At 39.9% G+C, this 19464-nt stretch overlaps 1 protein-coding gene across 1 annotated transcript in view; it reads right to left on the reverse strand.

The window, feature by feature from the left end:
* SLO2 (slowpoke 2) overlaps window positions 1-19464 on the reverse strand; it is a 616259-nt gene that overhangs the window by 51538 nt on the left and 545257 nt on the right. Inside the window, exons 14-16 of the mRNA XM_073991382.1 lie at window positions 13199-13591; window positions 12940-13090; window positions 2448-2912 (exon numbers count right to left, since the gene is read on the reverse strand). Of these exons, the coding sequence (XP_073847483.1) occupies window positions 2448-2912; window positions 12940-13090; window positions 13199-13591 (1009 nt within the window). The remainder of the gene's footprint in view (window positions 1-2447; window positions 2913-12939; window positions 13091-13198; window positions 13592-19464) is intronic.

Consider the following 19464-nt stretch of genomic DNA (forward strand, 5'->3'; position numbering starts at 1 on the left):
CCCTGTCACTCCCGGGGTTCTCGACAAACTGCCGATTGAAATAACTTCGGGTTAGTCACCGTAACGTAGCCAAACGTGACTGAGGTCTTATCTACCCTTCTTCCAGGGTTCGAGAGTGATTTAACCGTTGCTCGAAATTCACTTATACCAGCAGTAATAATGCAACTCTTCAGATGATTTAACCACTTGTTCCGTTTATGCTCGTCAACTTCAAGTGTCAGCTCCCTGACTTTGGGGTCATTGGTGTTGGCTCGACGAAGCTCATCACGCTAATTTGCTAATCTTAACTTCGAATATTCGAGCGGCTGCAGCAGTGATGATGTCTCGGAACGTCATTTCCGCTGTCCGAACATCAGAAGGATTGGGAACTGCAGCGGTGATTGGTGAACTCTCTGAAACTCGGCCAATTAGCATTCCAATGTGCCGCGTTCAGAGGTGATGAAACCGGGTGGTATGCTAATTGAGACAATTATGGGGAGATGGTCTGATCCAAGGGAAAGGACGAGTTTCCAGGTGACATCATTTGTCAGACAAGGTTGCACGATGGTTGTGTCTGGTGAACTGGTTGGGGCGTCTTCATTGACCGAGCAAAACGTGTCCGAGCACCGAATTTCACATTTCATGATGAGCATTAAAGTCCCACCAGGACCAGACGATTATGACCTTCCAAAAGCGGGCTAATATCAGGCCCGAAATCTGAGATACAGCTATTTCTCGGCAGGATTTATACATTCAGCAACTCCGTCTCGGCAGTTCCACACCTGACTACTACCCCCCTTCCAGTTCATGTACGGGTCATTAGAGAGACAGGCTCAAGCGGGATAGGTCTGTATTGAACAGACTGGTGCAATAGGAAAGCTAATCCCCCCCATCCACTTCTGGTGCGATCCTTCATTAGCACGTTGTAACCATCACAATACTGTAAGCTGCAGTTGTTGTTGGTCTTGGTTTCTTGCACCGCCGCGACCTTGATATTCTTCCGACTCATGGAGTCCACTATTTCCTCGATCTTACCTCGGAGTCCATTGCAAAACGGATGCATTTTCTGGGATTGGAACAACAACGGCTGGTGTTAAATGATGCGTGTGCGGTTGACGTCGCGGGGTCTGCGGGGGAGTTGCGTAATCTGACAATGAGGGAGTTTCATATTCTGATGACGACTCACTGGGGACTGTGTTCAGACAGCATGCAGCAACATATTCCCTGTCGTAGACCCTCACGTGGACAAGTTCAGAACAACCCCTTAGATGCACCCACTTCTGACATGTATTGCATTTCACCGAACGCTGGATATGGGTGAAGATGCGGATGTGACCAACCGATCACAAATATATTGGTCCTGGGTTTTCCTCCGTCCTGGCACGGACCAAAAGAGTCCGGAGCTGGAACACTAATGTTGTGTGGTTCCGGGTCAATCCGGTACGATAGAACCCGCTGCAGTTGGATCACTCTGCAAATTTTCAGGATTCTGCAACTATTACCCTAGTTAACGATTACAATCGGCATGTTCTACGAAGCAGATTGACGCGAAAAGACATCACTTCTTTAAAAACAACTCATCAGTTATTTAGTTCATGTCAGAAGAGTTCTTGGAAAGAGTGTGAAAACCTCCAACGCCCAAAAAAAAAAAATCTGTCCTTTTAGTCATTACTACAAGCACTGCCTTTCGGCAAAGATTCAAAAACGTTACGCTAACAGTCCTTAAACTGCATATTATTAAAACATATTTGATTTCAACGCTGCATAAATTTGTAAAGCTGTTGTTTTGGCGTCAAACTATGGTTTTCCCGCACATTTGTTTCGACATTGACTGATACGAAATCTGCAATTACGATATGAAAAATCTCTATCTTATGAAAAGAGGAAAAATGTCAGCATTTCTACAAAGCATCTCCATTTCAAAGCATCTTCATGATTGGTGAAAGCATACCGCAAGATAACAATAACCACTAGTCGCAGTATTACTTTTCTTATTCCGCTGTTTAGACGACATCCCATTAAATAACCCTGAAACATGACTCATACATCGGTGTAAATTATGACATTCAGTTTTGTATGCGTAGATGTAGGTGTGTGATAAATGTGTCTATGTATTTATGTATATATTATACGACTATGAAATGGAAGAGTTAAATGTTTAGCAACCATTAGAGAGCGCCCAACTGAACTGAAGCATAACACAATCGAAGCAACTTTTACGTAAAAATCTAAAACGTTCTGATTCATTTATCCCTTTGTGTGGGACAAATGTAAGTGTGTGGATGTGTGCATGAGTCTAGAAATGGAGTCAAGTCGTTACTAATTGACTAACTGTCAATCAGTCACCTTTGAAAATCATTTCCCCCCACTTCAACACTTACCCACACACCACCACCACCGAGGATTTTCTTGACAATCCCAATATTACCTTTGTGCCGTTTTACGTAAAAGTTTCTTCGATGACTTACCGTAAATAATCAACCGCCCATATGGGACGTGACGCTATGGCTGAACTTGAACTACTTGAAGCAGCTGCTGTCGCGCCACAACCACCACCAGCAGCAGCAGCCGCCGCTGTTGTTGGCTGTGTATTTGTTGTGGTAAATGTTGCCGTGGTTGCTGTTGAGGCCGGAGCTATACTTGTTGTCGAACAACAGCAGCAGGAGGAACAACAGCAGCAGCATGATTCATTTATGGTCTGTTGCTGATGTTGCAGGTGCTGGCGCATTGTCATGATTCGACGGGCACAGTCACTGTCACAACTGTAGCTCTTTTTCATTTTCTGATAGTGGCGACCATAGGAATGTTGGGTTGCCTGGGTGACATTAAGGTTGCTGCCAGTGCTACAGCAACCGCCACGCAGATTCGAATCTTCCGATGAGCTCATTATAAGTGAATAGGTACGTGATTGCGGAAAATGACCACCCAAGCAACTGCAAATTCGATTTTTGTGACAAATTTTGTGGCGATTTTTGAAGATAATTTTTGTTTTGCGTTGTTTTTTTCGTTACGTTGGAAAATTTTTTATTCGTACGGGGGAAGAAAGGGTTGTGGTATTGGTTGGTAGAGGTGTTGTTGTTGTTGTTATCATTATTGTTGTTGGTTGTGGATTGGTTGGTTGGTGAAAATGGACATCAAACATTAACAGAGAGGAGAACACAGTGGATCTTTTTCTTGGTAGCAGCAACAACAAATCAACACAATACACAAAAATGGATTTTCGGGGGAATATAAAACTCAAATTGAAAAAAAAATGAAAACGAAACAACTGAAACAACAAAATACTGAAGAACACAAAATAATCTTCAATGATTTGTACTCCCTCATTTACCACGGAAACGACAACAAAATGAATTGTTGTGACAACCCGCTAGCCGGTAGTGGTTGCAAAAACTTGAGACAATTTCAGTGGAAAAATATCAAATGTCCAATTGATTGACTATTTTATTTTGTCTTTTTTCTCTTCTCAAAAGTATTGAATGCTAACCAGGTGGATTAGTTGGTAGTAATCTAATCTTTTTGTGTGCCAATTATTTTATAACTTGGCTCAATTTTTGAATGACGAGAATAATTAATAATTAAGATTTTCTAAATTTAATTGAATATACAATGTATACAAAATCGAGTTCATATTCTTGATGTTGGACAATTACTTTTGGGGATGTAAGGCCTTTATGACTACATAAAGAACTCATATTGAAAGCTTTGATATGGGTCAATCTATTTTGGAAAAAGCTAAATACCCTCAGCCCATTACTGTTCGAAAGGACAATAACAGGAATGGTGTAGCTAACTGTCATATGAACTAATCCCTGAAATGTCTAAGGTATTATTGGCTTCCGCTAAAAAAAATTTATTTTGTACTAGTCATGATTACAAGGGCTACATACTACTTAAATTCCAACAAGAGAAGTGGCTTTAAAAGTGTTGAACTTTTGTGGAAGTGGTACCTTAAAGAATCTTGGAACTTGATTAAGTTATGAAGTCGTCCCGCCAGCGAATTTTGTTCTTTTTCCTAGGATTTTTAAAAGTTACGGGACATTACGTCACATGTTTTGGATTATATAGATGCAAATAGAACACAAGGACCACCTTCGGGAAAATGTTCAAAACGATATTCGAACAGTTCTTAAACTACACATAAATTTTATGAGTAAGATACTCGAAGGCTTTGTTCCAACCTTGAGAGAAATATTATGAGGTACGAAGGTTGGATCAATATCAGTCAGGAACTCAAATAAGTTGTCCGATAAGGTCCAACTTGATCTAAGTTCGGTGGTAGTCGTGTCCATTAGCCATTTCAATTGGTTACGTAGGATGTAATCACGACCCAGAAGGACATCTGATAAACTGCACTTATGCAAAAATTGTGAACTTTTAAAAGGAAGGTATCCGAAGAAGTTGTCTGATATATTTCCAATAACTGGAGATATGGACTTGGACACAAAAAAAGTTAAAAAGTGTCAGTCGGCTTTGCCAACAGATATATACCCTCAGCCAATGTGAAGTGAAACTTTCACCTTCCGAATTTTGTGGCCCTTTTTGGACATTTGAACTTGCCGACAAAAATGTGGATTAGGAATTAACTGCACTAAGACACAAATGTTGAACCTTTGTGGGGGAGGTACCCTTAGGGAAGACCGATATGGGCCATTTTAGAAGTTAAACTAAATTTTTAACAAAATATTAGGAGATTCAAAGTTTAGACCAAATTGGTTGCCACATTCAAGTGATATCGTCCTAGCATTTTAGTGACATTTTATAAATATTGGGGAGAAGTACCGGAAGTTAGGGACCGGAATTGCCCCATGAAACTAAGTTTGGATATAATATGACGAAGACCAAATGTCGTGGTCTCCGACAGCCACATATGGTGACGTAGGGATTTTTTACACGTTTCGGGCTGTTTTCCTAAGAAATATGGACTTGCTCCTGAAAAAACTTTTACCGTTGTAATGGAGGTAGCGAATGCAAATAGCTTCAACAAAAATCAAAGTGATTCGAGAGCAAGTCGTAAAGTGAACTTATCTGAAATTTTGTGTGAGAGGTACCAGAAGGGGTAGACAAATATACTCCATATTCGAACCTGATCTATATCTGGTAGATATATTAGGATGTGCAGGGTATGGACTACATCGGTCACTCTCTTCAAGAATTATCGCGCGCACAATTTTTCCGAACATTTTTTAACATTTGTGGGGGAGGTACCTGAAGGAGTGGACCGATATGGTTTATCTTTGAATTTAAACTATGTTTGGACAAAATATTACATACATATATTCCCGCAACATCCCCGAAGGGACAAGGGAGGCTTCCCTCATATCAATGAGTGCACGCCGATTCATATTGGCTCAATGATATGGGACCTACTTTTTATTGCCGAGTCCGAACGGCGTGTCTTACGACACCACTTGTAGAGAAGGAATGTACACTTGAAAAGTGTATTGATGTTGCCTAGTCGGGGAATCGAACCCACGACCTTCTGCGTGCAAGGCGGGTGTGCATACCATTGCACCACGGTGGCATCCAAGGCAAAGATGTACCATCAATATGATAAAATCTCAAAAGTTTTGCTGGGGAGGTACCTAAAGGAATTGACGAATATGGCTTATCTTCGAACCTTAACTATGCTTAGACAAACAATTGCGAAAGGCAAATTCTTGACCGAATCGACATATCCGTTCGAGAGTTATCTTGCGTTCAAACCATTACCCACGGTGTCAAAGGATTTTTTTGCAACTCTCAGGCTGTTTTCTCAGGAAGTATGGACTTGCCCCTGATGAAACATGTACCTTTGTAAGCGGGGCATTGAATACAATTTCTTACAATAAAAATCAAAGCGATTCGAGAGGAGGTCGTAAACTGAACTATTCCGCAATTTTGTGTGTCAATGAGTGCACGCCGATTCATATTGGCCCAATAATATGGGACCTACTTTTTATTGCCGAGTCCGAACGGCGTGTCTTACGACACCACTTGTAGAGAAGTTTTTCATGGCTTAAATACTCAGGAAATGTCGCCAGCATTACTGAGGGGGAATTTTGCCACCGTTGAAAATTTTATGTTGCTTGGCCTGGGATTCTTGCCGCAGACCTTCTGAGTGCAAGGCGGACGTGCTAACCATTGCACCATGGTGGCACGGTGGACAAAATATTACGAAGGCCAAATTTTGGACCGAATCGGTAGATCCGGTCGAGAGTTATCTTTCGCTCCATCTACTACACACGATGTCATAGGGGCTTTTTGCATCTTTCAGGCCATTTTCTCAGGAAGTATGGACTTGCCCCTGAAAAAACTTGCACCGTCGAATTGGGAGCAGCGAATACAAACTGCTATAACAAAAATCGAAGTGATTCGAGGGCAGGTTCTAAACTGAACTTTTCCGAAATTTTGTGTGGGAGGTACCCGAAGGAGTGGACCGATTGAGTATTGGAACCTCAACTAAGTCTGGTAGAAATTTCACGATGTGCAAAGTATGGTACAAATCGGTTACTTTCTTCAAGATTTATCGCGCGCACAAATATTCCGAACATTTTCGAACTTTGTGGGGGAGGTACCAGAAGGAGTGGACCGATATAGCCCATCTTCGAACTTAAACTAAGTTTGGCCAGATGAGCAGATTGATCGCTACGATTTACACAGTCACTGAGGACATCCCTACCAGAATTAACGAATATTGTCAGAGATCTGTCCAACTCTCCTGATGTTCGGGTAGCAGAAAGGAGGTTCCGAGACATCGTCACTGCTGCAGCCGCTCGCCTTATACCTGCTGATCGAATACCCGAAGTGAGATCAGACTTCCCGGCAGAGGCGATGCATAAGCGGAACAAGTCTTTAAACCATCTAAACAAATGCAATGTTGGAGCCGGAATAAGTGAATTATAGGCAACGGTTTAGTCACTCTGAAGCCCTTGAAAGAAGGTAGATAGAACTTTAGTCACGTTTGGCGATGTCACGCTGACTGATCCCAAGAGATGCGAAAGTTATTTTAATTGAGACTTTGCCAACCACCCCGCTTGTGACAAGGCGAAGTGAAGAGTACTACGTCGCATCAGATCTCTTCCTGAAGAGGATGAACCACCACAATTTACAACGGATAATGCTGCAAATCCCTTTAGGAACGCTAAATCATCCAAAGTGTTGGACCCTGATGGAATCTCCTTGATAATGCTGAAACAGCAGGATAAGCCGGGAGTTAGGTATCTCACTTAAGTTTTCAACCTGTCTGTAACCACCCACATCGTTCCCAAAGACTGGAAAATTGACAGGGTGAACCCGCTATTGATGCCAGGCAAGGATGCCAGGAAAAGAGAATTGATTTCGCTTTTGTCGACCGTAGCAACGACCATTGAGACCTTAGTCCTCCCAGCCTCAGAAAAAGCTATCCAGTTGCCGATCATCAGCAGAGATTACGTAAGCAGCACAGCACGAGGACTTAACCAGAGCAAGCCCTGTGACAGAACACTGATGGTGGCGCTTGACTTATCAAAAGCCTTTGATACTGTGAAGCACTCCACTCTGTTTGAGTACATTGAGCAGACAGACCCCTCCGACCAAGTTTGAAACGCTAGATAATCTATTATATGCGTGGACGCAAGTCATATGTGAAATTCAGGAACAATAAGTCCAAGCGCGTATAGTGAAAAAGGTAGGTTCCCCAAGGTGGTGTGATATCTCCGGAACTGTTTAACCTATTCCTCTCCTGTATTTCGCCCTATACAAACGTCATTGAGATCGTAACGTATGCGGAGTATGCTACGATCTTAGCGTCAGGCACCTTCCTTGATGCCGTTTGTGAAAGTCTGGACTCCTATTTGACATTACCCCACACATTTTACACCATGTTCACGTCGTCCGCCCATGCCTCAGCTAACTACAACAAGCTGAGTTGTAGGAACAAGTTATTCAAGTCCCTAGCCAGCAGCATTGGAAGTGCAGATAACGACTTGGTCTGTCGTAAGTTTGGCCCGAGAATATAAGTGCAACGCGATGGAAAAATAGTCAACCCTGTCAGAATGCTGCCCTGAGAACTGCAACAGGATGCCTGCTGATATCTTCTCTGGACCACCTACATATGGAGACAAAAATTCTTCCAGTAGAGCAACATAATGACATGCTTTCGTTGCAGTACTTACTTGGGTGCCACCGTGGGAGCTATCCTAATCACCATATGGGGGAGGTGAGGGGTCCTCTCCTGGCATGTCAGGAGGTATCTTCATAATATAGTTAGAGAGGTCCAGCGTTACAAGAGAGAACCCCTAGATCAACAAGCATATCATGCAGGTGTGAATAGCATTCATATGGATGCAGTCGCAGATACCATAAACAACTATCGTATGAATGCGGTCATCGGCCACGACAAACCAGAATAGTGTTGGCTTAACTACGCTCGGGATGGTGCAACCGTCTAAATTTCTATAGGGGAAGGATCGAGAGCATGCGACACAGCCGTCCTGCCAAACATACTGACCTAACTCCTGTAGATCTGTGGTTAGATAGAGCCAGATCCAGATTAAGCAGAAGAACGAACTTACAAACTGTTACAACATCAACAACAAATGAGATTGTGTGTTCACACAGTAAGGTCACAACGGTCACGGGGAGGCACTCTGCTATAGATTTTTTAACTATCAACCCGTGGTGTAATGGTTAACATGGCCATCTTGCATGCTGTCTGCCAGGGTGCAATTCTCAGGCTAGACAGCATCAAACATTTTTTCCACGGCAACCAAAATCTCCCCAGCGAAATGTTTATATACATTTACGGAGTATTGTCAACTATGAAAAACATCTATACAGGTGATGTCGAAAGATCCGGACTCGGTGATAAAAAGGAGGTCCTTTATTATTTAGCTAAATATAGAATCGAGCGGCACTCATGGGTATGAAAGAAGCCTCCTCTTGTTATTTATGGGATGTCCGTGGGAAATATTTTTTGTTGTTTTTAAGTGCTGTTATATGAACTTCGTGACGTAGGGGATGGATGATACCAAGGAACGGTCTTGACCGGCTTCAACATGGCAAAGCCCAAGATTTATCTTGGTCCCTCTTTCATCTCAAGTGGGCACTGACCTCCCCGTGGTGTCACCTGGGGAACTGCCCTTAACACCCGTTAAAGGTAGTGAGCTAACATGTGCCGCGCGTTCACACATAAGAACGTTAAACATACAAACTTGGGTTTGGGCGTCGGGTTAGTAACACTCCCCTAGAAAAAACAGCCTACTATGAAAAAACGAAAGAAAAGAAAAACAAACCACTCTAAAGTTGACGGACCCCGCACACTTTTTAAGGACCATGATCTGCGAATCTGCACCTGGAATGTTCGGACGCTTTATAGAGAAGGAGCAGTTTACGCATTGGCAGATGTACTTGAAAAGTACAAGGCCAATATTACTGACATACAGCAAATACGATGGATTGGGAAAGGCGTCACAACCCAACACCTAAAGGTGACGCACTGTATTACAGCTGCCATGACTTAAAGCATGAGTTTGGTTGCGGATTTGTAGTTGGTCAGAGGTATAAACATGTGGTCTCCAGCTTCACCCCAGTGAATGAAAGACTTGCTGCAATTCGATTAAAAGCAAAATTCTTCAACATCAGCTTTATTTGCGCTTATGAAACTTATGACCGTTGACCTGCCCATGACATTAAAATTATTCTAGGCGATTTTAATGCCAAAATTGGAAAGGAGAATATTTTGGCCCAACAGTCGGGAAATTCAGGCTCCACAGTGAAACATCTGACAATGGTATGAGGCAGATAGACTTTGGAGCTGCAAAAACATGGTAGTTAGCAGTACCAGATTTAAGCATCTCGATATTCATAAGGGCACCTGGCTGTCGCCAGATCAAAGAACAAATAATCAAATTGATCACGTTGTGATAGATGGAAGACATGCATCAAGCGTGTTGGATGTACGATCGTTCCTAGGTGCAAACTCGGACAACTACCTTGTTGCAACAAAGGCACGTACCAGATTAAACGTAGCAAACAAAGTGCGAACAGAAGTTGGACATCGGTAAGCTACAATCACAGCAGATAGCTACAGCATATTCCACTCAACTGGCCCAACTGCTTAGTCAAAGCACTCTTCGTCCCGATAACATATCAGGACAATGGCAAAACATTGTCCACTCCATGCAAACAGCCGCAAAGACAGTACTTGGATACCAGAGACCTCTACCAAGGTATGACCAGGAGTGTCGTGCTGCTTCCGAAGAAAAAAATGCGGCATATAGGGCTACTTTACAATCATTAGCAACGCGTAGCGCACGATGGAGGTATCGGTAGAAAAGGAGAGAGGAGAAGAGAGATGGTAAAGCGGGAGTGTGAACAAATCGAGATGTACAGGAGACAGAATGAAGTCTAAAAATTCTACCAAAGAGTGAAACATCAAACTGATGGCTTTGGAACTGGAACTGGAACATCCTGCTGGAGACCTTGCTGGTCTGGTAACTATCTGGTAACTAAAACAGATAGTGTGGTAAGGATATGGAAAGAGAATTTTTCCAAACTTTTGGTATCCAATAGTAGCGAAGTCGACGAAGATACCACAGATCCAATCCAGAAGATGGTATTGAATGTATACCACCCGGCCAAGATGAGGTAAAGACAGCAATAAACCGGCTGAAGACTAATAAGGCAGCAGGAGCTGATGGCCTACCAGCCTAGCTGTTTAAAACCGGAGGCAACACGCTGATAAGGTGTATGCATCAGCTACTTAGCTCCATCTGGCAGGAAGAACGCGTACCCGACGATTGGAACCTGAGCATCCTCTGCCCCGTCTATAAGAAAGGAGATAAGACTTTATGCTCCAACTATAGGGGCATAAGTCTTCTCCCTGTCGCCTACAAGATAGTGTCAGGGATATTGTGCGAACGACTAAAGCCTATGGCCAAGGACATAATTGAACCATACCAATGGGGCTTTAGACCTGGCAAGTCCACCATTGACCAGATATTTACCCTGCGGCAAATCCTGGAGAAGGCCCAATAGATGCAGATCGATACCTACCACCTTTTTGTCGATTATAAAGCAGCCTTCGACAGCCCGCTACGTCCAAAGGTATTCCAAGCAATGTCTAAATTTGGTATGCACCAATAGCCACATGTTACTTGCTTATGCTGATGACATAGACATCATGGGACGATCAGTAAAAGAAGTAGTCGATACTTTTATGAAGGTCGAAGGAGAATCTGCTATAGTGGGTCTGGCGGTAAACGCCAAGAAGACCAAGCTGATGGTGTCGACGCGCAATGCGTCCATTGAGATAGGACCAACTGTTGAAGTTGGTTCCTATAATTTGAGGTAGTAAAAGAATTCGTATGCCTCGGCACCGCCGTAAACACAACAAACGACATCAGTTGTGAAATTAAAAAAAGATTTGTATTGGCCAACAGATGCTACTTTGGCTTAAGTAAGCACTTTAAAAACAAAGCCACAACTCGTCAAACAAAAATAACGCTTTACAAAACACTGATACTACCCGTGCTGATGTATGGTTCCGAAGCCTGGGAACTTGCGCAAGCAGATAAGGCAGTGCTTGGCGTGTTTGAGAGAAAAATTCTTTGAAATGATCTACGGGCCGATTTGCATTGACGGTGAATATCGACGTCGTATGAACCACGAGCTGTATCTGCTATACAACGCCATCAATATAGTTAAACGTATCGCGATTCAGCGATTGCGTTGGGTAGGTCATATAATAAGAATGAGCGATGATGAACCCGCTAAAAAGGCGTATAAATTCGAGCCACATGGCGGTGTACGCAGAATTGGCAGGCCAAAGAATAGATGGCGCAAACAAGTGGATGAAGAGATGACAAGGCGCGGTATTCCAAAAAGCGAAGCACTAAACAGAGTAAATTGGAGATCTTTTCTTAGTTCGGTCTATGGAACAAATGTTCTGTAATGGGCCAGCTAAGTAAGTATGAACATTGCTGTTTCAGAATCCGCAAAAACTACCCAGGTGTATGCGGTTTTCATATAAAGTTAGTTAAGGCGCACCGTACATGACATTGTTTTAGAAGGAGGCGATACAGTTAGTCCATTATCCCAATATGAACTTCTATATCTCAAAAATGGTAAAACCTAGGAAGATGTCAAGAAGGTCAATCTTTTAGAGAATTTTCATTGCTGCCACATTTTCTTAAGTTCCATTTGCGATAGCATTTGCGGTTTCCAAGCAAAATCGTGAAAACCAAAAACTCTAAAAAATGTGAACTTTGACTGCGATTTATTTGAAAATCCCTCCGGCGATTTTTTGTTTTTGACCTTTTTTCAGTTGTATTTTCAGAATCTGCAAAAACTTCCCAGGTGTAAGCACCTTTCATTTAATGTTAGTTTAGACACACCGTGACACTCGTTAGCATAAATGCTGAGGGTATAAAAACATCTCTATAAATGATGTCGTAAGACCCGGACTCGGTGATTAAAAGGAGGTCCTATATCATTGAGTTAAATATAAAATCGAGCTGCACTCATTGGCCTTCCCTTGTTATTAAAGAGATGTCCGTGGGAAATATTTTTTGTTGTTTTTAAATGCTGTGATATGAACTTCGAAGAAATATTAGCGAAATATTTGTGAATTTATTTTTTAAGGATTAAAGGAATAGATGTGTACTTGCATAGATATGTGTAGACTAGATTGTGTGAATATTTATCCAAGTTATTAATTTCTAATGTTATTTATTACTGCCTGCATTACTTTTGCTCATTGCAAAGAAGCTCAGATGTTAAATTAAAAAAAAGGAAATCTATTTTAATTTTTAGTTAGTGACGGGAGTACACTTATGGCTGGAGGGAGTAGTGGTGGGCGGTAAGTTATATTCCAAAAAATGAGATGTTTTACATAAATCAAGACATAATACAAAAATATGTATGTATGAAGATATTACAACCAACAAAAAAACAAACAAATTTTATACAAAAAAAGTTTTGAAAGCTTTCACAACTTACGCAATTTTCTCGGATGGTGAACGCCATGGGACGTCATCGTCAATTTCATCATCACTTTCATCGCCCTCATCACCGTCATCATTGCCGGATATACTAAACGAGGAAGAGGTAAACATGTCAGGCACGGGTAATATGGATGGTCGGCGGCTCCCTAAAAAGGAAAAAAAAAAACAAAAAACAAACTAATTAATATTTCTGATATATTTATATTTTTAAAATTAATTATCCAAAACATTAACAATGACTTCGAACTACATACCTCTTCTTTGATTTAAAATATCTGGGCTTAATAGATTTGGATTACCCGTTTGGGGTACATCTAAATGATTGCCCGTCGTTAGGGATGAGGAGCCCACTGTAAGACCACCTCCACCACCACAGCTGCTACTACCGCCGCCGCCACCTATACCCAATGTATTACCTAAGCTACCATGTAAAGAACTACTACCACCACCAACTCCTCCGCCCATATTGCCCATATTGCTGAGGCCGCCACCCCCTCCTCCTCCCAGACTCAAAGGTATTGTGGTGGTAGTGACAGTGGTTGTAGTCGTTGCTGCAGGTGTTTGCGTTGCATTTGTCGATGTTACCGCAGTATCTTTTAGATTCTGTTTGGAATCTGAGATTATCACAGATGTGGGATTATCCGATGCTGTAGCCATTACGAAAATGAGCACACACACAGTAGCAAGAAGCGTTGTTGGGGGGAGAATATAGAGAGAAATAAAAATGAAACACATTTGAATTAATTTATCGCCCCACAACAAATTGAAATAAATTTCGGAATAAAACAATGAAACAAACTCCACCAAAGAAAGTCAAAACTAAAACATGCAAATTTTGTGGTTTTTTTTTTTGCTTGGAAAGAAGAAAAAAATTTTTGATTTAAGTTTTCAAATCTACAACATCTAACAAAAAGAAAACGAGAAATAAATCGAAATTGAAATCTCTTAATTTGCTTAACAGCTTCAAAGCACAAAACAATGTAATTTGTTGTTGTTTTCCAAGGAATGAAAGATTTTGGTTTGGTGCTGCTGAGGGTAAAGTGGTGATGATGATGGTAGGTGATGATTGCTGAATAAAATGAAAATGTGTGGGGGGGGGGGGGGGGCGAAGAAGGTGTCAACCACAAAATGGGTTTTGGTGAGTGAGGGGAGTTTAAGAAAATTTGTTGTTAATTAAGTTAAGTGCTCTTATCTTGTCTATGCTAATAAGATGAGTTTATAACTGTATTTTATGTGTAATTGTTTATTCAGGGAAAAAGTGCTAAGTCCACTGTTTGTTAAAAAGTGTAAGATAAATAATGTATATGTGGTGATGAGGTATGAAAAATATATAAAAATTACAATTTATTCTACGCATATTTACACATAAATATATTCTAAGTATTTTCTACTGAAATAAGATTCTAATAGAAAATCATATCGCTAACATACGCATAGGGTATCTAGCTCAACAAATCCAAGTTAATAAGCGTATTTTGCAAAATTATTTTTTTTTTTGAGTTGTGATACTCTTTGAGTAAATGAGCCTTACTGTATGTTGTCAACCTATCAACTTTAATATGTTGGCATTCGTAGTCCTATTTACATATGTATGATACAATATTATGTTTAGATTTTCCCCTTAGATTCAAAATCTGTGTAACTTTATATGAATTTTCTTTATCATATTTTGCTACATCATCAATGCTACAAAAGAAAATTCACACATCTAGTATATCGTTGATCATATTTATATGTATGTATATCAATTATAAATCTTTAGTTTTCGAATTCATTTTTGGTGTTTTTTTTTTTTCAAATAGAACATTGGTGGCGTTTATTTAATTGGGATAGCTTTACAATTCTGATTTTTCAAAATAGTCAGGCTTAATCCCTTTTATTGTTTTAATATTTAAAACAACAAGTTTATTAGTGGAGAAGGTTTGGCATTGTTCGCCAAGGGGTAAGGCAAGGAAGACTAGTTTCGATCCACGCCACTGGATCTCATCAGTTCCCTTTGTTTCTTGTTTGTGGATATTCTCCACCGAAGTTATTTTTCAATAACTTCTTCAACAAGGAACTTTTTATACCCAAACATCAATCGTCAGCTCGAAGTATAAACGTAAACAAAGAAAACCCTTCAATGAGAAGTTTTTCTTTGGTAACCTAACACAACTCCGACGAAAGTGTTTACGAAACAAAGCAAACCTTTTCCACTCGTATGTGTCGTTGATTTTTCAACAAATGCACATACCCAAATGCTGTTTGGTAGCTTATATACCAACAACACACAAAACCGTGCCAGTGTTTCTCAAATAGAACATTGGTGGCGTTTATTTAATTGGGATAGCTTTACAATTTTGATTTTTCAAAATAGTCTGGCTTAATCCCTTTTATTGTTTTAATATTTAAAACAATAAATTTAATTTAAAAATAAACAAATTTAATAATTGAGTTAGCAACCATATTTATCTATTTGTTTGCAATTGAAATCACTTTACAAACAACAACAAATCATCATCAGAAAACTTTCATTTTTTGCCGGAAGGCCAAGTTAACATTTTGAGGTCAAACGGAAACAGCAACATGCACAACATTGCAACGGAAATATTAAAAAACAACAACATTAAGATAGATGATAAATAATAGATAGATAATAAAGTGATGGACGGGAGGTCGACCTGAAGTAATTACGTCTACCCACAATCCGATGTTCCGTCTACATTCAATCCAAAACAGGTGTTCACTGAATAGGATTTTTTTTTTGACGACGATTTGTGCGAAAAATTAGCATACAACATACATATCTTTGCACAACTCTCCCGAAGGAACAATGGAGACTTCTCTCATTTCAATCAGAGCACGGCGAATTATATTAGCTCAATGAAGGCGTGTCTTACAGCACCATTGTAAGAGAAGTTGTTCATGACATAAATACTTCGGAAATGTTAGCCAACATTACGCTGAGGGGATTTTTCGAAAATGTTGATGTTCTGGTCAGAAATTGAACCGCATTTCTTATGAGTGCGAAAATGGATACTCCTTTGAAATTCCATACAAGTTACTAATATATGTATAACCCACATAAAGCCACTGGCCGCTAAAACTGTTTGCAAAAATTTACATGAAACTCGGGTGCTTTTGTATATTTTTTGGTTTTTTTTTGCATTTTGTTGTAGTATTGTCTGTCATCTATCTATCTTATAAAGCTTCATTTGGCCTAAAACTTAAGCAATTATAAGAAAATCAACTTTTTTACAATTTTCGATTTTTGATGAAAAATTTAAATATGCCATATATAATGTTTAGTCATAAATGTTACATTCATATAAACACAGGGATTTGTTAGGAATGTGGTAAGGGTATTTTCTAAATCAAAAACCAAGGGATTGTCATGTAGGAATACACCCACATTACGCTTCAAATTTTTCGACATTTTTAAAATAAGACCCAATTGCAGGAAAACTGTATGTTTACCCAAAACCAAATTGTAACAAATTTAGTAACATTTAGTACTTTTCGTAAACATAAGTACGAATTTCCAAAACTACCTGAAATCTATACTCCAAAAACCATAATACCAAATTTGAAATTTTACACAAATCCAATACGTACCATATAGTACAGAAAGGTACGACTTTCCAAAACTATCTCCATATCTCAATCCTACGCTCCAACAATACTAAATTTCAAATTTCAGGATTCCAGCACTATCTGTTCACCCAAATCCAAATTGTACCATATTTTGTACCATTTAGTACTCTTCGTACATATATGTAAGTACGAATTTCCAAAACGACCTCAAATCTTCACTCCAAAAAGCATTAATTCCAAATTTCAGGATTCTAGCTCTATCCGATCATCCAACTCCAATTTGTACCAAATTTAGTACTTTCGTACACAAGAGTGAGTACATATTTCCAAACCACCTCCTTACATCAGCCCTACTTCCCATACTTAATTCTCATTCCAAATTTGAAGTTTTTAGCTTTATCCGTTCACATAATACCAAATTTAGTGCCATTTCCGAAGCCACCTCCTTGTATGAACCCCACTTCCCAACCTTGGTTCTCTTTGCACATTTCAAGTTTTTTGCTCTATCAGTTCACATAATACCATATGATACCAAATTTAGTACATATTAGTACTATTCGCACACCTATACTACATTCCATTAGGGTGCCACCGTGGTGCAATGGTATGCACAACCGCCTTGCACGCTAAAGGTCGTGGGTTCGATTCCCAGGCCAGTCAACATCAAAATTTTCAACGGTGGCAAAATACCCCTCAGTAATGTTGGCGACATTTCCTGAGTATTTCAGCCATGTGAAACTTATCTACAAAGTGGTGTCTTAAGACACGCCGTTCGGACTCGGCGATAAACAGTAGGTCCCTTATCATTGAGCTAATATGAATCGGGGTGCACTCATTGATATGAGAGAAATCTCCCTTGTCCCGTATGGGATGTTTGTGGAACAATTATATTATTATATATTATATATTATTATACTACATTCCATCAGTGACCCTCAGTCAAAATTTCTACCTCTACTGGTTCACCAAATAGAAATGGTACCATATTTAGTATCTTTTAGTACTTTTCGTACCGTTCTAGTTCGAATTTCCAAAAACCAAACGTTATCTGACACCAAGAGTGACCCTCATCCAAAATTTCAAGATTCTATCTTCAGCTGTTTAGCCTGGGCATTGATTACCAATCAGTAAGTCAGTCCGTCACTCATAATTACTGAACTCTTTTATAAGTATAGATAGATGGTAGTAAACTGATCGAAGTGTCATGTAATCATTTGCAAAACACTGCTACTATGGTAAGGTTGAATTTTGTGGAACACGTTTCGAAATCCGCAAAACATTCAGAGATATTGAGAGTAAATCATCGAAATTATTGTTTAATGATAAATCTCTCGAATATCTTTCTGTTCTTGAAATATCGGTCCGTCAATGGGTCCATAATAATACTGATGTGAGTGAAATATATTATTTTCACTGCAACTGATGATAACACTGTGCAACACTGGAAATGCAAACAACTTCTAGTGGACATTTTCTGAAAGTACATTTTGAGACTACAAAAACTTTTGTTGGATTTTGTGTCGGGTTTAGATTTTATGGCCTAATCTTAATCGGGCTAAAACAAACCTTTTTTCAACGGATCGAGCCTTTATCTCCGAAACTAATAACAATTTGTTCTTTGTTCTCTTCAGCAATATCGTAGCCTTAAATACAATAAACCCCAACTACAAAATATAAGGCCTATTTCCATCAGGAAGCATCCCTGTACATTATCTGAAAATGACATGGAAATTGACTCAGAAGTTTTGGAGATATTGCATATTTGAAAAGGTGGGCGTGGTCGGGTCTTATGGCCACAAATAAAAGGTCGGAGACACATCCACCATTGTCTATCGAATAATTTTGGAAACCCCGCTCCGCCAAAATTAAATAAAATATATTAAGCTTATTTTCATTAGGTGACATCCCTGACATCATCTGAAAATTATATGAAAATCGGCTCAGAAGTTTTAGAGATACAAGGTGGCGCAAAAGTAAATTTCCGATGTTTTTTGGCTGTACTTTAAAAAACAATGAAAAACTTTGATTCTTCTTGTGGATTATTTTTATTTGGTCTTTTAATTTGTTTACATCAAGTCGAGAATATGATGTCAGATAAATGACCGCCGCCACAGTTTATTGCCATTTGAGCCCTTTTTATGGCATTTTCCATCACTTTTGCCAAAACTTCCGGCGATAGGTCCTCACATTCTTGACGGATATTGTCTTTAAGAGCTGAAAGAGCCTGAGGCTTGTTGACATAAACCCGCGACTTCAAAAAGCCCCACAAAAAGAAGTCTGGAGCTGTCAAATCAGGCGATCTTCACGAAATTCACGTTGTGCCAAAGTCACCGACCGATTATTGGTCAAATAAATAGTCACCAATGTTCCGCGTTGTGGAGCAGTGCAGTGTAACATTGTTTATTAATGTGTATTTCGCATGTGTTTACTACACAAATGTCAAAACAGAACTGACATTAGAGGCCAATCTCAAAATTTATAGCATTTTCTGATAGGAGGATTACTTTTACTCTCTGATAGGAGGATTACTTTGCCTTGCAAATTAATTTTCATACCGATACTTTCGTAAGTTTTGCAAAAAATGCGTTTTTTTTAAATAGGGCCTAGGGGAGGTACCCCGCCCCCTCCGAAATTCAACCAAATATATTACCTATTTTTTCCACTGGCCATCCCTATACATTCTTTGAAATTTTCAAGAAAATCGGTTAAGTAGTTTTGGATGTAAAACATATGTGAAAAGTGGGCGTGGTCGTGTCTTTAGGCCCCAAACGAGTACCTAGGGTCGGAGAAACAACCACCGCTGCCTCGCAAATTAATTTTCTCACCGATACGTTCGTCGTTCGTTTTGCTAAAATAGTTTTTTTTTTAATAGGACATAGGGGAGATACCACGCTCTCTCCGAAATTTAACTAAATATGTATATAGACTATTTTCACCACAAGTACCA

Source organism: Musca autumnalis, unplaced genomic scaffold (genome assembly GCF_047663935.1).
Source record: "Musca autumnalis isolate F117 unplaced genomic scaffold, ASM4766393v1 scaffold_5, whole genome shotgun sequence".
Taxonomy (NCBI): Eukaryota; Metazoa; Arthropoda; class Insecta; order Diptera; family Muscidae; genus Musca; species Musca autumnalis.